Genomic DNA, 22059 nt, shown 5'->3' with positions numbered 1-22059 from the left:
TTGATTAGAGACAGTGGACCTGAGGATACAACAGGAAGCAGACCTGAAGGTGGCGGAAATCAAACTGTTGAGGTTCTCTCTCGCAGTGACCTGGTTGGATAGGATTAGAAATGCGTTCATTAGGGGGATGGCCGAGATCGTTTGGAGACAAACTTCGATGCTTTGGACATGTCCAGATGAGGCAAGTGAGTCTATTAGTAGAAGGATGATAAGGATGGAGCTGCCAGACGAGAGCTTGAGGAAGACCAAAGACAAGGTGATGGCTGTCGTGAGGGAAGTTGACATCTGGTGGTGACCCCGAACGACAAAGCCAAAAGGAAATTAAGTGCTTTACCTTCATTCATCGAACAGCTAACTTTCTTCCATGCTTCAGTTGCAATGTCATTCTTTATAATGACAAGTCAGTGATGGATTGTGTAAGCATCTTGCATGAGTAAAAAGTCAGATGACATTTCCAAATTCTATGACATTAAGACAATAGCTGAAAGCCAAACAGTGAGATGTGGCTCTGAGTGCGAGGACTGAATACATGCACTGGTGTAGGGATAGCATTTTGTGCGTATTCAGTTCAAATTCATTTTCGCATTCATGATTATTAGCATAAATAAGTGGGACGTTAGCATTGATGGAGTATTCATTCACATAAAGTATTTTGTTTCGCACAGAAATTTGATGACAGTTTTAAGGGAGTCATGAGAGGTGCCTCACTCATTCCTGTATTCATGTATTCATTCATCTTCAACTTATCCGAGGTCGGATTGCGATCTGCCCCATTTATTTATAAATAATGGATCAACACAAAGTCATTGCAGTAAAACATCACAATAATGACTCCATTAAACATTTTTTTGATTGCACGTTCAGAGGAATTAATGTTGAGGATTCTATTTTTTGGTAACTCTAAAATGTGTTCACTCCCTTCATTATGACACCTTGCGAGTCCTGAATAATATTTTAAGACAGGTGTTATTTTTAATTGTACTTATTTTCTCAGATTTTCTTCTTAGATGTTCTTCTATCTAATAGAAAACTTGAGTAAAGCTAAATTCGATATTTGACATTGACATCTCTCTTCCACCTTTGTTTTCTTACTTTCTGAAGAGATGTCAGTCATTACCATTGTAGTTTTTCATGCTTTTGTAAATGAATTGAGCTTGAAAAAAATGATATTGTTGGGTTTCATATTACAGGGTCCCTTTTCAACCGAACACAATTGATGGAAAGAAACTAATTATGTAAAGGAATCATAGCCCTTGATGCCATCGAACAGCCGCCCCTCCTGTTATAGCTATTTATGGGCCAGTGAACCAACAAGCTAACATTTTTACTTTTATGTTTACTTTTATTTATCTAAAAAAAACCTCATGGCCTCAAATGTTATGTAATACTGTATATGGCAATACGGAATAATAATAATAATACGGAAAAAAGCAAAACAAGCTTTTGTTCAGAAGGTTTTTTGATGGAGATGTAGAAGCTTGTGCCCATCAGTCATCTCTTGTTCATGTCTTAGCTGCTAGCTGTGTTCGCTTTGACTGAGCATGACCACGTGGACCACTTTGAGTCCTCTCCAGCATTAACCAGTCTGTGCCTCCTTTACAGATCACCACACTATGCCTGCCCAGAGGTTATCAGGGTAAGTACTTTCTCTTTCGCCCTCTCTGCATTTGCTGTCTTCTATGAATAGTTGTGAAAACCTCCTGCAGCTCCATGTTGCATCACTGCTGCATCCTCTTAACATTGATTTTTTTTTCAAGTTTTTTTTTGGCCACAGACTATCTTTCCTTCAGGGGATGAATACACTTGGGCTCACTGCTGCTATTTACAATATACACATTTGTCCATGTTCATTTTCCAAGTCCCTTATTCTCACAAGGCTCATGGGTGTGACAAAGCCTATCCCAGCTAACATTGGCCTAATGGCAGACTTCACCCTGAACTGGTCACCAGTCATGAGCAGGGTACATATCAACACCATTACTGAGAGGGAATCGATTCCACACTACTCGCATCAAAGTCAGGCGCACAACTACACCATCAGTGACCTTACTATTAATGATGTTCAGTGCCGTGAAAAAGAAAAGAAAAATTTGCCATCCTGCTGATTTGCCACTACTGACTCTTGTCATAACCAGAACACGAGGCTGATCCCAAAATGCATGACATCACGAGATCAGGTACAGTTTGGCAAGTCTTTATCCAGTCCAAGGTCAAAACACAGGCAGGCAGTCCAAACAAGCAGCAGTGTCAGAATCAGTAGGTGAAGAAACAGGGTCATCAACAAGACAGACTTCAGTACACAGAGCATCAAATGCAAGGACATGGAGTTATGAGAACGTGACATGAAGTACAGGGAGTCCGCGGTCTACGACTGAGATCCGTTCCCACAGTAGCGACTTAATTTGAATTTCGACTAAAGTCGGATTTCACCGTTAAAGTAAAAATTTGCGATGACCGTTGGGATTGGCTTCAGCATTCTCGTGACCGTCGTGAGGATAAGCAGCTCAGAAATGGTTTGAACATCATGTAAAAAAAAACTAAAATACATTTAAGTAAAAAATATAAGATGATTAATTTACTATTAGGGAATGGAGGGTGGGAGGGTGAAGAATTAAGTCAGGCTGCGCTCAGCTCATGCTAAGTAAGCAAGTGCAGGTAGCGGTTGCTAGTGGTAAATTGCTCCTCGCCGTCTTCTCCTTTCTGCTCTTTCAAAGTTAGGAAAATACGCCATGCTCTTTCCCTTAATGAACATGAGGCTGATATCAAGCCTACTTTGATTCGGATTCTCGATCCATAGTGCAAGTAATCTTTGCATTTTGGCAATGATCGAAGAACGCCGCTTCGTGATCACTGTATCCCTTATAAGGACAAAACACTTCACGTGCACAATTATCGCCATGGTCATCCGACTGAAGCCCAACTCTTTATGTCAGTCAAGTCCATCTGTGTTAATCCCTTCTCTGTTTTTTCTTTTTTTTTATGATGTACACCAACAAGTAATCTCAAATAAACCTGTCCAGCTATCGTTAATATTACAGTGAGGAAATAAATACAGTGCAATGGAAAATTATTTGCCCCCTTCCTAATTTCATGTTTGTTTGTTTTTTTGTTTTTTTTGTGCATATCAATCACACACAACATTGCAAATCATCAAATCAATTTTAATATCTTTCAGAGACAACCGTAGGAAATACAAAATGTAGTTTTCAAATTACAATTCATTTGATTAGGGCACAAAAAATAATTCCAGACCTTTCTGACCCTCAGTGAAAAAGTAATTGTCCTCCCTTGTTAAATTCCAAAGTCATTGTGAATGACCACAAATTTGGGAAAGATGAGTTCAATTTAACAAGCCACACCACAACCTGATAACACCATACTTGTTGAATGAAGAAATCACTTGAATAGAATCTGTCAGAGAATGTGGAGTAAGATACAAGATCTCAAGAACCAATGCATCAGGCCACATGTAGTAAGACAAGAATCCAGAACACACCAGCAAGTCCACCTCTGAATGGCTAAAAATGAATAAATAAATAAGGTTTTGGAGTGTCCAAGTCAAAGTACAGATTCAAATCCAATTTTGATGCTGTGGTGTGACCTTAAATGGGCAGTTCAAGCGAGATAACCCTCCAATAGGGCAGAGTTTAAACAATTCTGGCAAGAACATTGGGAGAAAATTTCTCCAGAGCGATGTGAAAGACTTATCACCGACTATCGCTAACGTTTGATTTTAGTTATTCCTGTCAAGGATGGCACAACCCGTGATAAGGTTCGGGGGCAATTACGTTTTCACAGAGGGTCAAAAAGGTTTAGATTTTTTTTGTCTTAATAAATTGCATTGTCATTTGAAAACTGTGTTTTGTATTTAATTTGGTTCTCTCTGAGTGCTATATTGTTTTGATGGTTTGAAACATTTGTCTGCGATAGATATGTAAAAAAACAACAAAAATCAGGAAGAGGGCAAATATATTTTCGTGGCACTACTAGTCTTATCTCTCTCTCTCTCTCTCTCTATCTATCTATCATCTATCTATCTATCTATCTATCTATCTATCTATCTATCTATCTATCTATCTATCTATCTCTCTCTCTCTCTCTCTCTCTCCTCTCTCTCTCTCTCTATATATATATATATATATATATATATGAAGAGTTTGTTTTCAAAACAAGACATAGGCATTTTTTCAGATTTACGAAACTCGCGGCAAAATTATCCAGCTCCGAATGGATAATTTTGGCGCGAGTTTCGTAAATCTGAAAAAAATGCTTATGTCTCGTTTTGAAAACAAACTCTTCATATATATATATATATATAATTTTTATATATATATATATATATATATATATATATATACATACAGTGAAGAAAATAAGTATTTGAACACCCTGCAGGGGGCTGAAACTTCCATCGTATGTCCACTCTAACAGAGATAATCGAAAAAGAAAAATCCAGAAATCCCAATGTATGATTTTTTTAACCATTTATTTGTGTGATACAGCGGCAAATAAGTATTGGAACACCTATCAGCAAGAATTATGACCCTCAAAGACTTGTTAGTCCGCCTTTAAAAGTCTACCTCCACTCCATGTATTATCCTGAATCAGATGCACCTGTGTGAGGCCGTCAGCTGCATAAAGGTACATGTCCACCCCATACAATCGGTAACACTCAAACCTTTAACATGGACCAAGACCAAAGAGCTCTCCAAAGACACCAGAGACAAAATTGTACAACTCCACACGGCTGGAAAGGGCTACGGAGAAATTGCCAAGCAGCTTGGTGAAAAAAGGTCCACTTTTGGAGGAATCATTAGAAAATGGAAGAAGCTAAACAATCAGTCTCAATCGAAGTGGAGCCCCATGCAAGATATCACCTGGTGGGGTCTCAATGATCGTTAGAAAGGTGAGAAATAGTCCCAGGACTACAAGACAGGACTTGGTCAATGCCTGAAAAGAGCTGGAAACACCGTTTCAAAGGTGAATGTTGGTAATACACCAAGACGTCATGGTTTGAAATCATGCATGGCACAAAAGGTTCCCCTGCTTAAACCACCACATGTCAAGGCCCATCTCAAGTTTGTTAATGAACATTTGGATGATAAAGAGGAATCAAGGGAGAAAGTTTTGTGGTCAGATGAGACCAACATTTTTGGTCATAATTCAACTAACTGTGTTTGGAGGAAGACAAATGATGAGTTCAATCCCAAAAACACCATCCCTGCTGTGAAGCATGGGGGTGGTAGTATCATGCTTTGGAGGTGTTTTTCTGCACATGGGACAGGACAACAGCACTGTATTATGGAGAGGATTACCGCGGCCATGTATTGTGAGATTTTGGGGAACAACATCTTTCCCTCAGTCAGAGCACTGAAGATGGGTTCTGGCTGGGTCTTTCAACATGACAATGACCCGAAGCACACAGCCAGGAAAACCAAGGAGTGGCTTTGTAAGAAGCATATCAAGGTTCTGCCGTGGCCTAGCCAGTCTCCAAACCTAAACCCAATAGAAAATCTTTGGAGGGAGCTCAAGCTCTATTTTTCAGTGACAGCCCAGGAACCTGTCTGATCTAGAGAACATCTGTGCGGAGGAGTGTGCCAAAATCCCTCCTGCAGTGTATGCAAACCTGGTGAACAACATTTGACCTCTGTAATTGCAAACAAAGGCTATTGTACCAAATATTAACATTGTTTTTCTCAGGTGTTCCAATACTTATTTGCAGCTGTATCACACAAATACGTCATTCAAAAATCATACATTGTGATTTCTGTATTTTTCTTTTTAGATTGTCTCTCTCACAGTGGACATGCACCTACGATGAAGATTTCAGACCCCTCCATGATTACTAAGTGGGAGAACTTGCAATGTAGCAGGGTGTTCAAATACTTATTTTCTTCACTGTATATATAATATGAAACGTAAATATCTTTAAAATAACTTGAATCATACTTATGTATTCCACATACTCAAGTGTTAGGCCCTCAAATATTAGTACTTGGAGAAGTAAAACATTAATTTGATGACATTCTTTGCACAAATTTGTTACTTAACTGAGATTAGTTATCCAAAGGAAGTTTAATAAATCCAAAGCCTGTCATAAAAGTTGTTGCAATAAAATGTGTTTGTTACAAAAAAATGATTACAGTGGTTTCCAGGACGATATCATAAACTGAAATTCACATGACTTTTGTAGAAGAGTCGTTTGCGATTTCTAATTTCTCATTGCATGTTTACTAGGGGGAGAAGTATGATGGCCGGAAAGCAGATGCATGGAGCTGTGGCGTAATACTGTTTGCACTTTTAGTGGTAAGTTATTATCTCACTGTTGGTTTCATACTCGTTCTTTTCGCAGGGGTGCTCTTTTTTCAGTTTGCTTCACACCTATTACAGTTGTACATGGTTTATTCTTTGTGTAAAATATTTGATATGTCATCAGGGTATAAAAATATTTCTGTAACCATATATGGCGTGTTATCAATTTGCATAATGGAACGTATGAGGGAATCCTATTCAGTGGAACACACTATAAATTGAGGGGCGCAATGTAAGAATGGGTTATTCAGCCACCAAATACAGTAGTTATGAGGTTGGGGGCTGGAATCCAGGTACTGCAGCTTCCCCCCAGATTCCAAAACAGGCTTCTTTGGCTAATTGAAATTTAAAAATTAATGTATTAGACTCATTGGCTCAACCTACATTCTGATGTATAGGGACATGAAAAAGCATTGGCCACGTTTTCTAATTATAACATTTTTCAATTGCACCCCATTTTACTGTTGAAGATCATCAAACAAATATAAATATTGGAGAAATGTAAAATGCAGGTGACACAGTGGAGCAACACATTCGAGTGTTGGCCTCAAAGTTCTGAGGACTAGGGTTTGAATCCCAGCCTTGCCTGTGTGAAGTTTGCATGTTCTCCCCATGCCTGTGCGGGTTTTCTACGGGCACTCCGGTTTCCTCCCACATCCCAAAAACATGCAACATTAATTGGACACTCTAAATAACCCCAAGGTGCGATTGTGAGTGTGGCTGTTTGTCGATATCTGCCCTGCGATTGGCTGCCAACCACTTCAGAGTGTACCCCACCTCTTGCCCGAAGATAGCTGCGATAGGCTCCAGCCTTCCCGTGACCCTTGTGAGGATCTGAGAGTCAAAATATAGATGGATGGATAAAATCTTTGGAAATATTGTATATGCGGTGAGATATATTGTGACGTACAGTGAAGAAAATAAGTATTTGAACACCCTGCTATACTGCAAATTCTCCCTCTTCGAAGTCATGGAAGGGTCTGAAATTTTCATCGTAGGTGCATGTCCACTGTCCACCTTAGAAAGGTGACGAATCAGTCCAGGACTACAGGACAGGACTTTGTCGATGGCCTGAAAAGAGCTGGGATCACAGTTTCCAAGGTGACTGTTGGTAATACATTAAGACGTCGTGGTTTGAAATCATGCATGGCATGGAAGGCTCCCCTGCTTAAATCAGCACACAGTCAGGGCCTGTCTTAAGTTTGGCAATGACCATTTGGAGGATACACAGGAGTCATGGGAGAATGTTTTGTGGTCAGATGAGACCAAAGTGGCACTTTTTGGTCATAATTCCACTAACTGTGTTTGGAGGAAGACGAAAGATGAGTTCCATCCCAAGAACACTAGAGAAGATCTGTGTGGAGGAGTAGGCTAAAATCCTTCCTGTAGTGTGTGCAAACCTGGTGAACAACTACAGGAAATGTTTAACCTCTGTAATTGCAAACAAAGGTTACTGTACCAAATATTAACATTGGTTTTCTCAGGTGTTCAAATATTTATTTGCAGCTGTATCACACAAATAAATCTTTTTAAAAAATCATACATTGTGGTTTCTGGATTTTTCTTTTTCCATTTTCTCTCTCACAGTGGACATGCACCTACGATAAAAATTTCACACCCTTCCATGATTTCTAAGTGGGAGAACTTGCAATATCGTAGGGTGTTCAAATACTTATTTTCTTCACTGTAATAATGCCTTCAGAGATGTGCAAGTTACCCATGCCATTGGTACTAACAAACGCTCATACTACTACAGATGTTGGATTTTGAACTTTCCACTGATCACAATCTGGATGGTCCTTTCCCTTTTGCCCAGAGGACACAATGGTTCACAATTCTGAGTACATGGGTTCAAATCCTGCCTCGCCTCTGTTGAGTTTGGATGCACTCCCCCACCCTGTGCCTGTGTGGGTTTTCTCCCGATATTCTACTTTCCTCACACATCCCCAAAACATACATGGTGGGTTAAATGAAGACTCTAAATTGCCCTTTGGTATGAATATGTGTTTGCGTCAATGTTCGTTTATATGGGCCCTGTGATTGTGATTGTGGGTGTACAATCCCTCCTACCCAAAGTCAGCTTGTATTGGCTCCAGCACAGCTCTACGACTTACTCATTTGTAAATGTTGTGAATGCCTTTTTTAACTGACAATTGTTTTTCTGAAGTGTTCTTGAATCCATATGGTAGTATCCTTTACACATTGGATGCTACATGATATATCAAAGGTTCACCCATCAGAGTTAATCCCATGGCCTTCCAGGCAGGTCATGGGCTGCCAGAACAGAAGCAAGCATGGGGGCAAGACGCAGCTTCCAGGCAGCAGGCACGTGATTCCAACAGGCATTCTAATGTGAAGGGGATTGCCAACAAAAATATCAGCAAAAAGCCCGGACTGTCGTGCCTAGCATGGAAGTGCTAAACTAATTAATCGCCACCCTATACAGACCCTGCAACAGAGACTGTCTTTTGCCCACTTGGAAGGGACACCATTTGGGCCGCCGAGTAAGGACAATGAATGGGTCAAGAGCTGTGCATTCAGGTGATAGAGCTCCATGGCAAATGAGTCTTCCCCACTAATATCAGGACAGCACAAAAATAGTATATTTTGAGCACCAGAATGAACACCACTGTTGACTGGATTGCTGCAAACTTGAATGTTAAATCTGTTAATTGTGCTAACAAAGGAAAGAAAGAAACACATAAATGTTATTGCAAACAATGAACTAATCGCGACAATCTGTAGCCATTTTACACTTGAATATTCGATCTTTGGATTAGTCAATGCTAGAGGAAAAATTTTCTTATCTGAAACCCAATGTCATATTTTCCAGACGACAAGCCAATTTTTTTTTGCTGCGCTGTGAACCCTGCGGTCTGTTTACGATGCGGCTATAATGTTGTTTTTTTCACTCTTGGCTGTTGATAAATATACAACAAAAACTTATTCAAACGTAATCCTTAAACATGGTCATACCCTGTAAAGTTATGGTCATGCCCAGATCCCTCCCGTCTGTGGAAAAAGAAGAAGAATCTACGTCTGTCATGCATAGAAGACATTATGGTGAAAACAACTGACTCTGAGAAAACGCAGTTCATATGTGTTTTGAGCTGCACCCCTTCTGGACAAAAGGTTCTGCCAATGTTTTTTTTAAGAAGATAAGTATGCCGAGGCAGCATGGTAGTTCAGCTGGAAAGCTTTGGCCTCACAGTTCTGAGGACTTGGGTTCAATCCCAGCTCTGCCTGTGTGGAGTTTGAATTTTCTCCCTGTGCCTGCGTTGGTTTTCTCCAGGCACTCCAGTTTCCTCCCACCTACCAAAAGCATGCAACATGAAATGAAAGTATCTGCCATCATCAATGGATTACTAAAGGGTGGACTGCTACCAAAGGAGAAAGACACAACTTCAGCGGTAATTGTGCCTTGAGATGAAAATGATGAGGGCGACAGAGACACTGAAATGCTGTGTGATAGAGACAATCTGAGGCTCTTCAATACCGATACTGACGACAAGGACTTGGATTTAGTGAACAAGAGGAGGATGAATAAAAACAATGACTTTCCCAGTTGTGTTGAGCCATTTTACTGTCGTGTTTCAGTCAAACAAGGTATGGAAATAAATATTTGTGTTACAAAATTTGTGTATGTGTTTTTGTGTGCATGCATGTGCATGTCTGTGTGTGCGTGCATGTGTGCGTGCGTCTGTTTGTGTGTACCGGCACATTTGGTATATATCCACAGCTCATGTATGGAAGAAAAAAACGTCACAAAGACTGGGCGCAGCCTATCAACCAGTGCTCGCTGTCTTTCAGATAATACGGTAATTGATAGTTTATATAAATCCACTGGTTTAGACCAAATTAATCTTAAAATGAAAAGGAAGAATCAATGAGGTATGGTTTGCTTCTCCCCAGTTCGAGCCCAGGTGGGAAAACACCCCTTTGTCCCTTCTCCAAAGATAGAAAAACCCAAAGCCACACTTAGCTCCCTCTCTCTCTTGGGGCCACGTTCGCTGTCACCCCATGCTTCGTTCTCTTGGGTTGCCTGACACTCTCCTCCTGGCTAGTGCCCTGCATTTTCTGGGTCTGCTGAGGTCGACCTGGATCTCGTCGATTAAGCTGCACAGTCTCACCTTCACCGAGTTGACACAGACTCGTCAAAGAGCAGCTTCGATGGCGGCGCACACCTGCCCGCGCTTGAAGTAGATGGAAATGAGAACCACATGCCTGCTCTGCCGCTGCATTTCATGTTAGCCTCTTGTTCCTTCTCATATCTCCTCTGGGGCACATTCGTCTCCATGTTTGACATTGCTCCTTGGGGTAGCAGCTCTCTGCAGTTAACCCATCACAGGGAGTCCAACATGGTTGATATTTTCCACTTAAAAATAATCGGGGTCGATTTGTGCGAAACAGCAATCACCCTGCGGCCATATCATCGCAGTCAAGTGCCGACTGATCATAAGGTTCTCTATGCTTATTCACAAATAATCACTGCACAAAGGTGCAAAACAACAAGCGCCGTTACTCTCCTCCAATGAATGTCATAGCCCAAAAATCTACAATAGTCAATAACAGCTCTATATGAGCTGAAATTAACAAAACTGGTGGCACGGTGGTCCAGCTGAAAATTGTTGGGCTCACAGTTCTGAGGACCTGGGTTCAATCTTGGCCCTCCCTGTGTGGAGTTTGAATGTTCTCCCCTTGCCGGTGTGGGTTTTCTCTGGGCACTCCCACGACCCTTGTGAAGATAAGCGGCTAAGAAAATGGATGGATGAACAATATCTGGGAAAAAAGGTGGAAAAGTATAAATTGAAGTGTTGGAGTCTTATACTAAGCAGGCTGCCAAATCTAGGTCATGGTTGACATGGGCATTAACAGTTCCAGTTACAGTAATTAACAGTTTAAAATGCTGTAAAACACTCGAAAATGTATGTGGAAAAAGAAAACTACAATGCTCTCCTAGAGATGCCCTAAAAGCATGTAACTTCTTGAGCTGTTTCTCTGGGAGTAATACGCTCATCACTGATCTCATCACTGTTTTATAAACTTTGCCCTTCATCCTAGCAGAGACTCTTCTGTCACAAAGAACACCAGACACCTTCTGCCAACTGTTCCACCCCACTTGGACCAGTTTCTTCACTTCCTTAACACACTCTCCATTCCTCTGTATTGTTGACCCCAAGTATTTGAAGTCGTCCACCCTCGCTATCTCTTCTCCCTGGAGCTTCACTCTTCCTCCTCCACCCCTCACATTCATGCACATATATTCTGTTTTACTTCGGCTAATCTTCATTCCTCTCCTTTCCAGTACATGCCTCCATCTTTCTCATTGTTCCTCCGCCTGCTCCCTGCTTTCACTGCAGATCACGATATCATCTGTGAACATTATAGTCCAAGGGGATTCCAGTCTAACCTCATCTGTCAGCCCATCCATTACTCCCGCAAACAGGAAGGGGCTCAGCGCGGATCCAACCTTCACCTTAAATTCTTCTGACAGAACTATGGCACATCTCACCGCTGTTCTGCTGCCCTCATACATGTCCTGTACTATTCTAACATATTTCTCCGCCACACCAAACTTGCACATGCAGTACCACAGTTCCTCTCTTGGTACTCTGTCATAGGCTTTCTCTAGGTTAGGGGTGGGCAAACTATGGCCCGCGGGCCACATCCGTCCCGTTAGTCTTTTTAATTCTTGTACAGAATTAAGGTTTGATGTGAATGATTGCATTTATTTCATTTGACTTGTAATGACAGGAATTTCAACACCAGGTGGCGCAGTAGGCGCAGTGTTTCCATTTCCAGTTATCGCCATTCTTCTACTGGTCAGATCAGAACCCATCTACAGCAATGTCAAAGAAAAGAGAAGTCGACAGTGAGTGCCAGGTGTTTAACAAAGAATGGACGCCTAAGTATTTTTCTTTTTAGATTATCTCTCTCACAGTGGATATGCACCTATGATGAAAATTTCAGACCCCTCCATGATTTATAAGTGGGAGATTTTGTAATATAGCAGGGTGTTCAAATACTTATTTTCTTCACTGTTCCTAACAGGTCACCGTGTTCATGCATGGTGAATGAAGTGCATACCAAGTAAAACAGGTGTGTCACAAAAGAAAAATCACAGCAAAGTTTAACCTTTACATTGACAACTCAGTTGTGGGAGATGTATATTCCTTAAATCAAAATCACAGTGCATTTATTTCATTTTGATCACGCAGGCAGTGACAGCAGCCATCTGGCTCCGTCATGCTCATTTTGCTGATGTCATTGAGTGATCTCCCCAGCTGGAGCGCACTGATCATAGAACTGCTTCATCACTGGCCCCGATGACTGATATCTCTGATACACACGCTTACATCCAGAATCAAAACAATCTAAGGATTGTTTTTCCTGGTGGATGTGCTATTTGTGAAACTACTTATTTTCAAATTTAATTTTATACAATAACTATACTTTTACTAATTCACTTTTATGCTATTTTTTTATTAAAGCAACAGCTCAAGAAAAGAATACATGTACTTAAAAATGAGTGGTCTGTGTCGTAAGAGCTGTGAGTGAAATATTTAGATGTTTAAACAATGACGTCATGGCACATTTACATCATGACAGAGCAAGGACCAACAGAACACAGCCCAGCACCATTATGATTCAGTTTACATGATCAAATTTAGTTCCGCTCAGTTTGGTAAATGAACTATTACACCCCTGTCAAAATGAATGAAATTGCATTTGGAATTGGCTTTTTTATTCTGATGGATGTGTTTATATGGAGCATTTTCATTTGGTTTGGGCTTCTAAACCAATTATAGTCAGATTGAATGTGAATCAATCAATACCCTTATATTGTCAATTATTTCCACAACACATTGGAATCCCAATAATTTACTTTCTTTCAAGCAACAAGAATAATAACAGTAGGATAATAATATGTGAATTTGTGTCTGAGCAATTCCCAGATGAACAATGATCACATGCAGGGGTATTTAGCGATCAGAGAATTACTGTAATTTCTCGAAAATAATGTCAAATTTTTTCCAAAAATATTTTCAAAAAGTCAATACAGCGCATTTTATTAAGGTAGTTTGTTATAACTTAAACGAAGACAAAAAGTGTTGACTACAAGGGCTTGTTGTGCAGCCGCTTAAAAAAATGTTTCACCACTCCGGCCTTGTACAGACATTTTTTTGAAAAACAATACAAGTACAAAAAGTACAAACGTAGCTAAATAGAAACACAGATAATTCCTAATATTTTGAGCATATGAATAGCAGCAAATTGGTGGTGCACATTGTGCATTGGTAGAAGGGTTTTCCTTATTTTTTAGGTCAACTTTGGGGGTGCACACTATACTTCAGAACACATTATACTCGAGAAATTAAGGTAAGCAATCACATTCAAACTCATGTTAAATGGCAGTCAATATACATTTGCAATCATTATATATACAATGCCTCGAGAAAGTATTCAGCCCCCTTGAACTTTTCAACCTTTCACTACATTTCAGGCTTCAAACATAACGATATACATTTTTTGTAAAGAATCAACAACAAGTGGGGCACAACCGTGAAGTGGAATGAGATTTTCTTTTTTTTTTTAATATTTTTTTAACAAATAGAAAACTGAAAAGTGGGGCGTCCAATATTATTCGGCCCCTTTACTGTCAGTGCAGCAAATTCACTCCGGAAGTTCAGTGAGGATCTCTGAATGATCCAATGTTGACTGATGATGATAAATAGAATCCACCTGCGTGTACTCAAGTCTCCGGATAAATGCACCTACTCTCTGATCGTCTCAGGGTACCGTTTAAAGTGCAAGAGCATCATGAAGACCAAAGAACACACCAGGCAAGTCCGAGATACTGTTGTGGAGAAGTTTAAAGCCGGATTTGGATACAAAAAGCGTTCCCAAGCTTTAAACATCTCAAAGAGCTCTGTGCATGCAAACACATTGAAATGGAAGGAGTATCAGACTACTGCAAATCTACCAAGACCCACCCATCCCTCTAAACTTTCATCTCGAACAAGGAGAAGATTGATCAGGGATTCAGCCAAGATGCCCATGATCACTCTGGATGAACTGGAGAGATCTACACCTGAGGTGGGAGAGTCTGTTTATAGGACAACAATCAGTCGTACACTGCACAAATGTGGCCTATATGGAAGAGTGGCAAGAAGAAAGCCATTTATCAAAGATATCCATAAAAAGTCTCATTTAAAGTTTGCCAAAAGCCACCTGGGAGACACACCAAACATGTGGAAGAAGCTGCTCTTGTCACATGAAACCAAAATCAAACACTTGGGCCAAAATGCAAAACGATATGTTTGCTGTAAAACCAGCAAAGCTCATCACCCTGAACACACCATCCCCACTGTCAAACATGGTGGTTGCAGCCTCATGGTTTGTGCCTGCTTTTCTTCAGCAGGGACAGGGAAGATGGGTATATTGATGGGAAGATGAATGGAGCCAAACAGAGGATCATTCTTGAAGAAAACCTGTTGGAGTCTGCAAACGACCTGAGACTGGAACTTAGATTTATCTTCCAACAGAACAATGATCCAAAATATAAAGCCAAATCTACAATGGAATGGTTCACAAATAAATGTATCCAGGTGTAAGAATGGCCAAGTCAAAGCCCAGACATGAATCCAATCGAGAATCTGTGGGCAGAGCTGACGACTGCTGTTCACAAATGCTCTCCATCAAACCTCACCGAGCTCAAGCTGTTTTGCAAGGAAGAATGGGCAAGAATTTCAGTCTCTTAATGTGCAAAACTAATAGAGACATACCCCAAGCGACTTGCAGCTGTAATTGCAGCAAAAGGTGGCGCTGTAAAGTATTAATGCAAGGGGGGCGTGAAAAATATTGCACGCCCCATTTTTCAGATTTTTATTTGTTAAAAAACTTTAAAATATTCATTAAATTTCGTTCCATTTCATGATTGCATCCCACTTGTTGATTCTTGACAAAAAAAATTACATCTGTATGTTTGAAGCCTGAAATGCGGCAAACGTTTGAAAACTTCAAGGGGGCCAAATACTTTCACAAGGCACTGTATATATATATTTTTTTGTCTCATCGTACAACACAAGCCAAGTCAGCAGTTATCTTCCACATGATCACCATTGAAACGTATATGTCAGAAAAAGAAAATTCAAAATATCAAAAAATGTCATATTACATCATGTTATTCTCCCAGGGAATCAGGTAGATATCAGATATCAAAATAATAAGGGCGGAATTGATGACACATGGGGTATTTTTTTTTTGTTTTTGAATAATAATGAATAAAGAAAAGTGAAAAAAAAAGCTACTTTTGTCATTCATGGGCAAAAGGAGTGGTGATTGAGCACCTCTTGTGGTCAAATTATGCACATGCCTGTCTGAAGGGATCTGGCTATTTTTGTATGTTGCACATTTTAGTACAAACACCTTTGGTAACGATACTGTTTATCTTTTTGGAAATTTAACAGTAGCCTAGCGTGAAGGTGAGGAGGCATGCATTATGGCTGTTTAACTGGAGATGTCAGGGTAAACAACCCAAACTGACTGTGGCAAATATTAATATGAGCTAATTTCCAACATAGATAAAATGTAACTAATTTAGCCTTAACCTTGTGCTTTATCTAGCACTTATCTTTGAGCAGTCTTTTATTATTATTCCTTCCATCCATTTTCTTTTGCCGTTTATCCTCACTAGGGTCACGGGGAGTGCTGGATCCTATCCCAACTGTCATTGGGCAGGAGGCGGCGTGCACCCTGAACTGGTTGCCAGCCAATTGCAGGGTACACTGAGACAAACAACCACAATCACACCTAGGGGCAATTTAGAGTGTCCAATTAATGTTACATGTTTTTGGGATGTGGGAGGAAAGCGGAGTGCCTGGAGAAAACCCACGCAGGCACGGGGAGAACATGCAAACTCCACACAGGTGGGGCCGGGTTTGAACCCGGGTCCTTAAAACTGTGAGGCCAACGCTGTACCAGCTGAGTCACTGTTCTGCCCCTTTTATTATTATTATTATTGAAATTAGTCACTAAAGTTGTGCAGTCCAACATACATGACATAGTAACATTGACATTTTCCTTGTGAAATACTTCATACATAATCTGTCTAAGAATATAAGGTACCTAAGCAAATCAATTGGCAACCCAGAGGTAATCTTGGTCTATTATGTTGGTGAAAAATGAAAACAAATACATGCAATACATCGTACATGAGGCGGCACGGTGGATCAGCTGGTAAAGCGTTGGCCTCACCATTCTGAGGTCCCGGGCTCAATCCTGGACCCGCCTGTGTGAAGCTTACATGTTCTCCCCGTGCCTGCGTGGGTTTTCTCCAGGCACTTGGGTTTCCGCCCACATCCCAAAAATATGCATTATTAATTGTGTGATTGTGAATTTGGCTGTTTGTCTCTATGTGCCCTGCGAGTGGCTGGCAAACAGTTCAGGGTGTACCCCGCCTCCTGCCTGTTGATGCCTGGGATGGGCTCCAGCACTCCCAGCGACCCTCATGAGGATAAGCAGCAAAGAAAATGGATGGATGGACATCATACATGAATTGGTCAGCATTTTAATTTTCCTCTTGTAATCACCAGGGCGCTCTGCCTTTTGATGATGACAACTTGAGGAATCTTTTGGAGAAGGTGAAACTTGGAGTTTTCCACATGCCTCACTTCATCCCTCCAGAATGCCAGAATCTTCTTCAGGGCATGATTGAAGTGGATGCTTCCAAGAGACTGACGGTAAGCCTTGACTGTAACTTCATTATCAAGCCTTGGCTGCTGGACTGATCCGGGTTAAAAAGTCATATCGCGTCAGTAATAGACTTTTGTTGGATCAGCAAGTTCATTCTCAAAGGTCTTCAACCAAGAGACTTCTTCTTTTTCTTTCGGCTTTTAGCCAGCCTAATCAGGGCCAAGCATGCTGGTTTGGGGGTGTCTTTTCCCCGCATAAAAGGTGACACTCATGCCTTTTCCCTCCGCATTGTGGCACCTCAACCGCGCTGCTCCAGCCGTGTTGCCCAGGGGCACACCGGCGCACCCCCCTTCCTGGTCTAACGCCCTGGCTTGAAGATTTTAAATTGCCCTTCGGTGTGATTGTGAGTGTGACTGTTGTCTGTCTCTATGTGCCCTGCGATTGGCTAGCAAACAGTTCAGGAATAGGCTCCAGCACTCTTCTGACCCTTGTTAGGATCAGCGTCTCAGAAAATAGATGGATTTCTTTGCAAATTTATGAATAATTCATTTTAAAATAGTGGTCGATGACTGGTTTCCACATCTGATTCACAGTTCTGAGGAATTAATTTCCAATCCCAGCCCCACATGTGTAGAGTTTGCCCACCCTAGTGAGGATAAGTGGAACTGAAGCTGATTGAATGAATGAATCAATCAATATTTTAAAATCTGTACTCATTTATCAAATCACATTTGTTAACGTAGGTGCTTTGAACTTTGGAAGAACAGAACAGATCAAAATGTTTATACTTTCCAAGCCAAACCTCAAGGGGAAGCTTTGGTTTTTGGCCCTTCAAAAAGTGATTGATACTATGTTTGCCAGTTAATCGCAGCGCACATTGAGACAGACAACAGTTGCACTCACAATCACACCTCGAGGCAATTTAGAGTGTCCAATTAATGTTGCATGCTTTTGGGATGTGGGAGGAAACCAAAGTGCCCGGAGAAAACTCACACAGGTCAACACTTTACAGCGTGACACATATTTTAAGTCATTCTATGAAAATGCTATGCTATGACTTACTTTTTCTTACTTTAATTCTGAAGTTATGTCAAACAGGCCTGTCACTAATGAGAATTTTGAGTGAATAGTGGTGCAATTAGTAATCGGGTATCCTACTGATAATTTAATTGAATATTCAAGTAATCAGATAAAAGATATTTTTGCTTGGTAAAAGATAAATTATGAATACACAAGCGAAAAGGAGACACTTCACTGAATATTAAACAAGCAGCTGGTTTATTCTTCTAGGTAATCAATAGTATTTTTCTCAATTTTCAAAATTTCAAATTCTGCATGTACCATGTTTTATGGTAAGGAATTTTAAACATAAATATGAATAAATACAACAAATCTAAATAGATTTCAGTTCAAACTTGCCATTTTTAGTAAGTATCAAAAACATGAGTAATACATTTGAAAAGGGGGAAGAGAAGTTTGTCACCTTCTTGCAAAACCACAATTTCATCTTTCTGTGGGATCTCAGTTGGAACACAAAGGGGCTTTGCATAAAACTATTACATCAAAAAGAGACAACGAAGAAGAAATGGTCACGAAGAAGGTCAAATAGATGCTAGCTAGCTGCTGCTTGATAAATAAAACAATTGTTGAATTAAACAAAGGAATACAAGACTGATTCTCGAGAACACCACACTGACTAAACCAGACTGTTTGCTCACAAAGCTAGATGCTAATACTACCGAAAAACAACCGTTCGTGATCCCAAGCTGCAATCAAAGATGGCAAAAGTACCCAGAAACCTGATTTAAATAGAAGTAAAAGTCAAATGACTGATCTAAATATGTACTCACGGAGAAGTAAAAACTATCCATCCGTCCATTTTCTTAGCCACTTATCCTCATGAGGGTCGTTGGGAGTGCTGGAGCCCATCCCAGCTATCAACAGGCAGGAGGCGGGGTACACCCTGAACTGTTTGTCAGTCAATCACAGCGCACATCGAGACAAGAAACTGCACACACAATCACACCTATGAGCAATTTAGAGTGTCCAATTAATATTGCATGTTTTTGGGGTGTAGGAGGAAACCAGAGAGCTCGGAGAAAACCCACGCAGGCACAGGAAAAACATGCAAACTCTACACAAGCAGATCCGGGATTGAACCCGGGACCTCAGAACTGTGAGGCCAACGCTTTTCAGCTGCTCCACCGTGCCGCCCAAGTAAAAACTACAGGTTCTGAAATATACTCAAAAGTATTTTTTAAAGTAAGAAGCATTTTTATTGCACGTTGCTAATACAATAATGAATAATAATGAAGCAGCTGTGAAGCGTTGCCTCACGGTTCTGAGGACCGGTGTTGAAATCCTGGCCCCCCCCTTTGTGGAGTTTGCATGTCCTCCCCATGCCTGCGTGAGTTTTCTCCGGGTGCTCTGGTTTCCTCCCACACTCCAAAAGCATGCAACATTAATTGAACACTCTAAATTGCCCTTAGGTGTGATTGTGAGTGCGACCGTTCTCTGTCCCAATACCCTACGAATGGCTGGTAACCAGTTCAGGGTTTACCCTCCTGCCCCTTGACAGCTGGGATTGGCTCCAGCACTTTCTGCTTTTGAATTGTAGGCTTAATGTGTGATGTGTTCAAGGCTTACACATCTAAACAATAAATTTTACTCAAGGTTTGGCTCAACTGCTGGTCCAGCCCTGGCTGGCCGGGTCCCAGCACTGATTAGGAGGTGCACACCTGCGCCTCATCCTGGCTGATTAACCCCGGTATTTATAGGACCCAGGGGACGACTGGTCTTCGCCAGATCATCACAACTCATGCCCCGTTCCTTCATTCCCGTACTCTTGATCGTCAACCCTGGTGTACTTGTCACGTCCCATCGGAGCAGGGGTAGGACCCAAATGCAGGACTCGGACGATGCAAGGTAGTTCAAGGAGAAACGTTTATTATATGCCGAGGTCGGGGATCGAGCAGGCAGTCCGGTGCAGCAGCGGTAGTTGGGAAGTCGGGCGAAGAGAGCAGGTGAGCGGGCAGGCAGGAATTGGTACACAGAGGAACAATCAAAGCAGGCAGAAGTAGCGAAGGAGTCAGGCTTACAAGGTTGGTCGGAGAACAGGCAAAGGTCGGTACACACAGGTTGACGATCAGGGATACCGGAGCACACGAACGGGACATGAAGATCAACGAACTGGCGGGGCCCAGTCGTCATTGGGGTGATATAAATACACAGCATAATCAGGCTGCATGAGGCGCAGGTGTGCACCTCCCAATCAGGGCAACCGCGCGGACACCCGCACAGCCCGGGCTGGAGCGGCAGGATCATGACAGTACTGACCTACGCCTGTCCTCCGACCGACCCCATAAGCTTGACATCTTTGATATTCCTGCCTTCTCTGATTGATCTTCCATGTACCGACCCCTGCCTGCCCGCGGACCTGCTCTCTACGCCCGATGTCCTGGTTACCGTTGCCCCATTTGACTGTCTGCCATGATCCCCGACTTTGGACCGAATAAACACTTTTCCCGAACTACCTTTGCATCTCCGGAGTCCTGCATTTGGGTCCTCCCTCCATATCGATGGGTCGAGACAGTCTCACAAATCATGCTCATAGGTCAGTTCTTATCGGTCAACTTTATTCCACATTTTAAACTGTAACATCGACATATTTCATACACAGATCTTTTGTTACGTTATGAGAGACCAATTACGTGGGCCGCCCCAACCTATCATTTTTTTAGTAGCTGAATACACACTTACCTGTGATTTGAAACCCACAAAGCTCTCGTCCTCTGCACCCGTGCAATCCATTTTTCACAACGAACCAGGTCTCTTTCAAAGTTATGAAGGGTAAATCCATTCTCCCGAGTGTTCAAGCAATGTCCAGCAATGCAATGAGCCGGCATTTTGGCTAACACGAAGGAACAACGAGCTACCTTCCCGGATGTAAAACCAATGGAAACAAATGAGTCCACTTGGGGGTTTCGCTGTCCTTTACGTCACTTTTTGCTTCTTCTCGAAAGCAAATCCCTCGAGAGGATTTTCATGCCTGGAGTTACAAAAAGTTGTATACGTCAAAATCATGTTTTGAGGTGAAAAAACGCATGGTCCCATATTGGCTGACCTTTTTTCATTAATATACTAAAAATCATCCATTCCATGACACTTGACCTTTAACATTGAAAAGTTACACTGAAATACAACTATTGAAAATGTGATCACGTTCTATTTCAAATTCAAATCCTGTTTTCTGTGGCATTTCAAATTCAAATACTTGTGGCACATATATACTTGCATAAATTTAAGTTAAAGGCAAGGTAATGAATAAATGCTCATTAGACACAAAGTCCATATGTTTAAACTGGACTGTACTCAAATAAAATATATCTAGTAACAGCCTACATACCTGTATGGATTTTAGTCAGAGCATCTGCAAGTGAAGTGAAGTCATGAGGTCCTTTCAGTTGCTTGCAAGCTACTGCAGCAGAGCACTGCTCCAGATTTGTAGTTTCTATCCAGTGGGCTGTGACACTGATGAAGCCTTTTCTGTTTGGTGTCCAGCAGTGGCGTTCCCAATGAACTCCACAATGTCCATCACTGCCTTGAGGTTATTTTTCATCTCAATAGTTGCTTTGTAAATTTTGTTCTTCAAGGTATTGCAAGCCATTAAAATTGCATTGGGTTAAAGGTATTTTACGAGACGTTGAAAACCAGGCTCTTCTATGATGCTCAATGGGTGCAGGCCATTAAGAACAAAATCAACCAGATGTTCATCCACACCTTTTTGTGTATCCCACAGCTTCAGCTACTTGGGTCCTGTTTGTTCTTTGAATCTTCAACATCCTTCCTCTTCTGTGTGACTAGCTTAGTAAATCTCTCCAAGTGTTTATTGTTTTTTTTTTTTGTAGAGAGACGAATGTACGGGTCATTGTAAATCAGATGTTACAAATTCAAGTGAGCGCGAGCCTTGCTTTGGTCCTAGAATATTAGGATTGTGTACAACTAGAGGTCCACAAAATAATTTCAATCTGGTTCTCAATGAACACCAGAAGT

General features: G+C 41.3%; 1 protein-coding gene across 5 annotated transcripts in view; it reads left to right on the top strand.

Moving 5' to 3' along the window:
- Nucleotides 1–22059, top strand: part of LOC133498592 (serine/threonine-protein kinase BRSK2-like) — a 159876-nt gene that overhangs the window by 97863 nt on the left and 39954 nt on the right. For all 5 annotated transcript variants that reach the window (XM_061815635.1, XM_061815631.1, XM_061815632.1 and 2 more), the window contains 3 exons: nucleotides 1603–1636; nucleotides 6238–6306; nucleotides 16908–17054. In XM_061815635.1, the coding sequence (XP_061671619.1) occupies nucleotides 1603–1636; nucleotides 6238–6306; nucleotides 16908–17054 (250 nt within the window). The remainder of the gene's footprint in view (nucleotides 1–1602; nucleotides 1637–6237; nucleotides 6307–16907; nucleotides 17055–22059) is intronic.

This window comes from Syngnathoides biaculeatus, chromosome 3 (genome assembly GCF_019802595.1).
Source record: "Syngnathoides biaculeatus isolate LvHL_M chromosome 3, ASM1980259v1, whole genome shotgun sequence".
NCBI lineage: Eukaryota > Metazoa > Chordata > Actinopteri > Syngnathiformes > Syngnathidae > Syngnathoides > Syngnathoides biaculeatus.
This window is presented reverse-complemented; position numbering and strand designations above follow the sequence as displayed.